Source organism: Gavialis gangeticus, unplaced genomic scaffold (genome assembly GCF_001723915.1).
Source record: "Gavialis gangeticus isolate Ggan-Ray unplaced genomic scaffold, GavGan_comp1, whole genome shotgun sequence".
Lineage (NCBI taxonomy): Eukaryota > Metazoa > Chordata > Crocodylia > Gavialidae > Gavialis > Gavialis gangeticus.
Window position 1 is genome coordinate 2,647,745 of NW_017729012.1, and position 6,664 is coordinate 2,654,408.

Sequence of the window (6,664 nt, forward strand, 5' to 3'; positions counted from 1 at the left end):
CCTGCTACCTAGAGGTATGCAGAAAAAACATTTAAAGATGTGGCAATGTCCAAATCGCCAAATCTTTCTGAATCTATTTGGAGGGTTCCGATTCGATTTGGAGATTAAAGGGTCCTCCGATTCAGAGATTCGGCCACCAAATTGGGCCGAAACTCCACCAAATCGAATCAGGGACCGAAGCTTTGCACAGCCCTACAGGCAACAAGTTCAACCCATTATTCCTCAGAAGCAGTAAACTGGCTACCTTGTCAAAAATGTGAAGTGTTTAACAGAAGTGTTTGAGGAATGTATATGAACTACTATTTAACCTGGCCTTTCTTTAGGCTGTTACCAACTGAGCTCTAGCAGCTTCAGGTCCCAAAGTAGCTATACTGATCCAATTCCAATCATACTATGTACATTTCCCGGTGCATCAACATGACGAACAGAAAACATGTTGACACACAATTAGGCTTCCATGTTCTGTGAACATAGACACAAAAAGGCAGAGCCTCCCCGGCACAATTTTATCAGGTTCTGCAGTGGAATTTGTGTTGAGGCCATTTGAAGCCAGAAGGGATAGTTCCTTGTTCTTATAACAATAGGTTAGATTCTGCATTAAAGCAGTACTATCTGCAGTAATATGAGAGCACAGCAGGTCAAACATTGCTGTAATCTGACAACAGAAATGTGCATTTTCAGTAAAAATGAACTGAAAAAGGGAAAGATCAGTGAATTTGATCCGTTTAAAATAAATGTCAATATTAAATTCCAAAATATTCCAATAGCACAACAAAATAGAATGGCAGCTTTTAAATAGAAAATGGATTACAATTTGTATGCATGTGTCAGAACTCAACTGAAAGCATGTCTAGAGCACAAGTGGAGCTTTATAAAAGCATGGGCACATTACCCTTGAAAAGGTGACAACTAAGGGTGCCTATACACATGTAGCGAGACTGTTCCGACATCCTGTGATTGCAGCACATCAGAGCAGACTCAATTAGTCTGCTGGAGGATGGTAATTACCGCGCTCCAGCAGGCTCCAGCATCTTGCGTATCATCATCCCCAAACTGAAAAATGGCAGCAGGGGACTTTAACTAAAGCACTTTAACTAAAGCTCTCAGAGCAGCTCTAATTAAAGTGCCCCCTCCTCCTCTGAGCACGTGTATAAAAACCCTAGGACTTCAAAAGCAAAATCCGCAGAATATCCGTTGGTTGGATAAATGCTCTGAACTCCATAAGCTTCCTCCAATTCTAGTTTAATACAAATTCCCAGTTAAAGAAGTCATGAACCTTTGGAAGAAAGGGAAAGAACCCTATTAAAAAGGAGTTGCACTAAAAAACCAAGCAAGCCAACAAGAATAGTATAACTAAACACATTAAAATACAACTGAGGATTTTCAGTTTTAAAGTGAAGCAAACAACTTCACTGGAAGTGTTAAAAACTCTTTTTTTTTTTCCCTCATGAAATGACAAAACTTGTTCCGTTTATCTCTGACATTCCAAAAGATTTCTGCTCTGGCTTATACCTCCATCTGAAATTTGGCATGGGCAAGAAACTTTTAACCACCCTAGCCTGGGTGAAACAATCTTAAGTCCCCCGCAGTTTTAACAGTCTACCTGTAGAATATTAAAAACAGAAAGCTAAAGACAGAGTTTGTTTGACTTCTACTTTCTTCAACTGGATTTTTACGACTAAAATTCTCATTCATCTGAAGAGCAAGTAGAGTACGATAAGAATTGCATTACCAAGGGAACATTCATTTTCCAAGAAAGTAGCTATACTAATATAACATGCTTCTCATGATTAAACAAGACTGGAATACAGAAGGAATATTTTAGGATATTCTATGCTTCAAAAAAAATAAAATGTATTCTCTTGATAGTAAAGAAAAATGCCATGTTTTTATCTCTACAGTGCCCTTCCTTACATTAGAAGGAACCCAGAGCCCTGTAGGAACTGGAGCCTTATATCAAAACAGGAAGAAAAAAAAGAATATACACAATTGTTATTCTGAGGTAGACTGATAAACTAACAGTATATCCATGTTAGGCGGCAAAAGATAAAGGAAAGGTAAGTTTAAAGAAGTTTTCAAATAGATTCAAGACCATCAAAACCGGACAGAATATTTGCTGCTTCATATATACAGGTCACATTAAGTTTATGCGTAAATTGATTATTTCATATTTCCACAATACAAAAAGCTCATTAGGTACAGTTTTAATAGAAAGCTCAGAAAATAATGCAAACTAAGCTTGGTATTTTTGTGGTTTTTTTAAGAAGAACATTCTATAAAGACAGAATCATTCGCTGTAAACTTACCACATCTAATTCGGCTTCCTTTTTAAAAACTGAATATGCTTCTTCATAGCCATTAGAACGAAGATAATCTGCTATTGCTCGATTTCTAAACAAAGAAGAAGAAATTCAAATCGTAAAACATTCCTAGCCACAGTTCTAAACAGTAATGAAAAACCAAGAAAGAACACATGTAGATGTGTTCAAAGTGTAACTAACTAGTAAGGGAGACCCCGTTCTTCAGTATTAGCGCAGTAACTCTAACGTTCTTCAAAGCACATTCTGGGTACTAATTTGGCATGCAAAGCTCCTGGGGCAAAGTATGAACAGTAAAACAAATATACTTTGAATATGGTCTTGAATTCTAGCAAGAAGGCTGCAGTTAAGAAGCCCATATTAAAACAGGCAAATTATGAAAAAAAAAGGTCACACTCAGTATATACAGCAGCTTTATTAAACAGGGGAGTGGAAATCAAAGCTAAGGTTATATTGGAATAGTGATTTAATAGAGGTATTCTGGGCTGGGTAAATAGGTTTATCTTAAATTTGTTCTCAGAATTCTTAAGTAAGGAAGCATGTCCACACATTTCTGCAGTACAGGCAGTCCTCGGACTTACGACACAATTGGTCCCTGAAAACCGCATCTTAAGTCAAAACGTTGCAACTCGGAACTGATTTTCCCATAAGAAAAAGTGTTATAAATGGGGGATTGGTTCCTGAACCAAGGCCCGATACCTTATTTTCACCAAAAATACCCCAGAATTTTGTACTCAGTCAATTTTAGATGACTACTATAGCTGCATTAATGTATTTATATTGTAAATAGCAATCATATTGATTTGGAAGGACTTCTTTGAAGCGATGATGCCGGACTTTTTGAAAGGCTCTCGGTTGGACTTTCTGAAGGGTGCTTGGCTGGAGTCTTCTCAAAAGTCTTGACTACACATTTTTCTGGAATCTAGTCTTCTTTCTTAAAGAAAAAGTGTCCAAGGAAGTTTGGACAGATGTTCTCCCAGGAGATGAGCAATGTAGCGAACTTGATCCAATGGTCACGCCAGCGAACGAGAGTTGTAAAGTTGAAACTGATGTCATAAAGTTGAAACAGGGTGTCAATTTATAAAGTTGTAAGAGTGAAACGTTGCAACTCAAAACATTGTAAAATCGAGGACTGCCTGTAGTATGAATTTCTCACTAGAGATTAAACCAGTGCAATTCTCATGTAAACAAGCTTCAAATTTGTTTTGCAGAATGGACACTTAATTACAAAACATCCCTACATTACCCTTTTCTACCACCAAGAGAGCGGGCAATATTATCAACTATAGGCAAGCTAACATAGTTCAGTAAGCAAATACTCGTTTTTTACTTCTCTGAAAGATTACAAATGACTTGAGTAATCAAAAACAAGGCCACCTATTAAGTACAAGCTAATCACTAAATGTGTTTACATATTAAAAGATTCCTTCGTATCCCCCCCCACCTTCCCTCACAGCATGTGTAATTCCTGCCCATTCAGTACAGACTAGAAGTAAATGTTAAAATGTAGATAATGCAAGAATAAGACATGTAAGTGTGTGTGCGGATCTGCTTACACTTACAACACTTATTATTTCCCAGATATCAAGGTTTGCCTATATTTGTCTTATTTGGCTAACAAGAGCTAACCTTGTAAGAGGATTACGAAGAAAGCATGCTGCATTCATTAGAGGCTCATTCTAGTCTAAACTAAACCCGTTAAAATTGCCACCAAGGCTAAAAGGTGTTTCAGATTGTTTACTTTACCTTCAAATAAAATGCATTATTATTTGAGACTTATCTAGTGAAATAACTAAACAAAAGGACAAAATGGAATTTTTAAATTAAGTTTCATTTCATTGTGCTGTATTTTTAAAGCTACTATTAATGCCATTAATTTTCAATATTCACAAGTCTCAAGTTGAAGGAAGGGAGCCAATCGGAAATATCCACTTGCTAGAAGTGAATGAAAAGCTTTCCCTGGCAAGTATCAGCCCCAGTCAACAGCTTCTGCAACATTTTAGTCTTTATGTATCAGTAATACCTTCTGTCTGAAAAACTAAGTTAAGAAACACTGTTACTGACTTGGCCATGATTTAACATTTGCCATGGTGACTTGAATTGCACTGCAGCCAGGCATAGGAGGAGACCACCAGAAAAAAAACTGGCATCATAAAGAGGATCAGCTTTTCCTTACTACATTACAGACCATTCAGTATACATATGGGGATGTGTGAATGTAGCTCAAACAAACAGAATATAAACAAGAATGCAGTTTCTTGAAAATAAACTCGAGACTCGAAACTGAATATGATTTCACTGAAATGTCTGGAAAAAATTTTCAGCAAATAGCAACAGCACAAGATTACCTTCAGAATGGCAGCTGTTTCACCTTAATTAAGCTTTATTTATGACTTAAAATTTCAGACTATGCTGCAACAGATGTGGTTCCTTCTAAAAGAAGATTTGCTAAGGAGTACTAAGACTTGATTAGGTCTTTTTAGCATGTAAAATAGAACATTACTTATTCACACACATTAGGAATGTTTCTGTCTGTAGAAGAAACTACTCCAGACATCTTTCTGCGCTCTCAACTTAAGACTTTGTGGGTCACTAGGGCCGCGTCCAGACTGCGATGCCACACATTCAAACGTTCACTGCACTGCAAGGCACTGCTTTTTTTTCTCTCCGTTGATTTTTTTTGACCCCTGGATATCCAGGAGTCAAAAAAGCCTGCAGAGAAAAAAAAAGCAGACCAGCGCACACATGGGCAGGATGCGTCAGTCAAACATGGAGCTGGGCCACCTGGAGTCATGCTGCACCGCTGGGCAGGCTCTGCACAGCAGGATTGCCGGTGCTACAGCTCCAGGAGGCCTCCGTAGCCCCAAGTAAGGCTTCTGGGGCCAGCACAGTGCTGGCCCCAGCCTCCCGTACCCCACCCAGTGTAACTTGCTGCGCACCAAAGTGCACGTGGCACGGTCTTTCCCTGGGAACAAGCAGTGGCAGTGCTCCTAACTACTTGTCTCCCAGGGAACCAAAAGTTTACGCTCATATAGATATGGTCTAAGTGTACAAGTTTATGAACCCTGTTTACAACACAAATGCCTAGCCACTTCAGCTGTTTGCTACATTCACTCAGCTGCAGAAACATGAATCAGTGTTGACAAGTTTGCAGGTTTTTTTCTTTTTAATACATAAGATCATTTATTCCAGTACAAAGTTAAATACCATCAAAAATAGTACATCAACTATAATTCCACATAACAAGAGTTTATATTTACCCACAACTTCAAATTCAGCATACTCAATTTGAATTTAAGAAACGAGTTTCAGAAACAAGTCGTCTTTTAAACACTGCCTGGGGATCCAAGTCAAGCTAGATTCTCATGCTACAACTGGAATTGAGGCCATCATTCCAGTGAAAATGTCTGAGCTCTGCTCCCTGAGCTCTCTAATCTGTAGCTGTAACAGGAATAAGCAGTGTAAAGGAGCTCGCATAGCTTTTTACCCAAAAGACTTTAATCTACAGATCTCATTCCTGTGTATAGCTATAGCAGTTCCATGTTCATGCACACTTCTAAACACAGCCAACAGAAATCCTTGTCTTCCACACATTCCAATACTCACAAGTTTAAATCCTAAATTAATCTTTAAACCACTGGTATATTCCCCATGGGGAAAAAAAATTGTTTCTTGCTCATATGGCAATTCAATATTGTAAGGCTGCTCATAATTGCCAGGATAGACAGCTTAAGAAATTCAAAACAATTAAACTTCCTTAACATTTCACATTTAGGCTTTTTTTTCCCCTCCTGAAAGTTAACATTTTCAGACTACAAAGTCTTGTCTCCTATTTGCACGTGATATCTACTTAAATCCCAGCCTTTCTGCTGTGGTCTCTATCTTAGCACCTCTTACAGAGGGCACAATAGCTGAGCAAGTTTCTCCACTGAAGCATAATAGCCAATTCCTATTTTAATCCATAGATTCTAACCCTTTGCTAAATTTCTCTCACACAGCAACAATTCAATTGAATGAATCAAAACTGAAAGGTCAGTCAGAGGATCCTAGTCTGAGGACAGCCTGACTAAAGGGCATGCAACTAGCTTTTGTGGTTTATGACACCAGGAACAAGTTACATTTGTGTACGTGGGACAATACAGTGGAAATGTTACTCCTTTCTATTGGTCCACAATTGGTTGCATTTGACTAAAAGCATCATCAAAAACGCTACATTTTGATTTGGCTTCCATCAATACCTGTGCAGTTTAGATACAAAAATCTGAGCACTCCCAGAATTATAAACTTCATGATCATCAACAAAAAATCAGGCTGGGGGGGGGGGGGGGGGCCCCCCCCCGGGGGTT

General features: G+C 38.4%; 1 protein-coding gene across 1 annotated transcript in view; it reads right to left on the reverse strand.

The window, feature by feature from the left end:
- The window catches only part of PAFAH1B1 (platelet activating factor acetylhydrolase 1b regulatory subunit 1), a 45,964-nt gene that overhangs the window by 28,027 nt on the left and 11,273 nt on the right, over positions 1-6,664 (reverse strand). Inside the window, exon 2 of the mRNA XM_019511033.1 lies at positions 2,307-2,391. Within this exon, the coding sequence (XP_019366578.1) occupies positions 2,307-2,391 (85 nt within the window). The remainder of the gene's footprint in view (positions 1-2,306; positions 2,392-6,664) is intronic.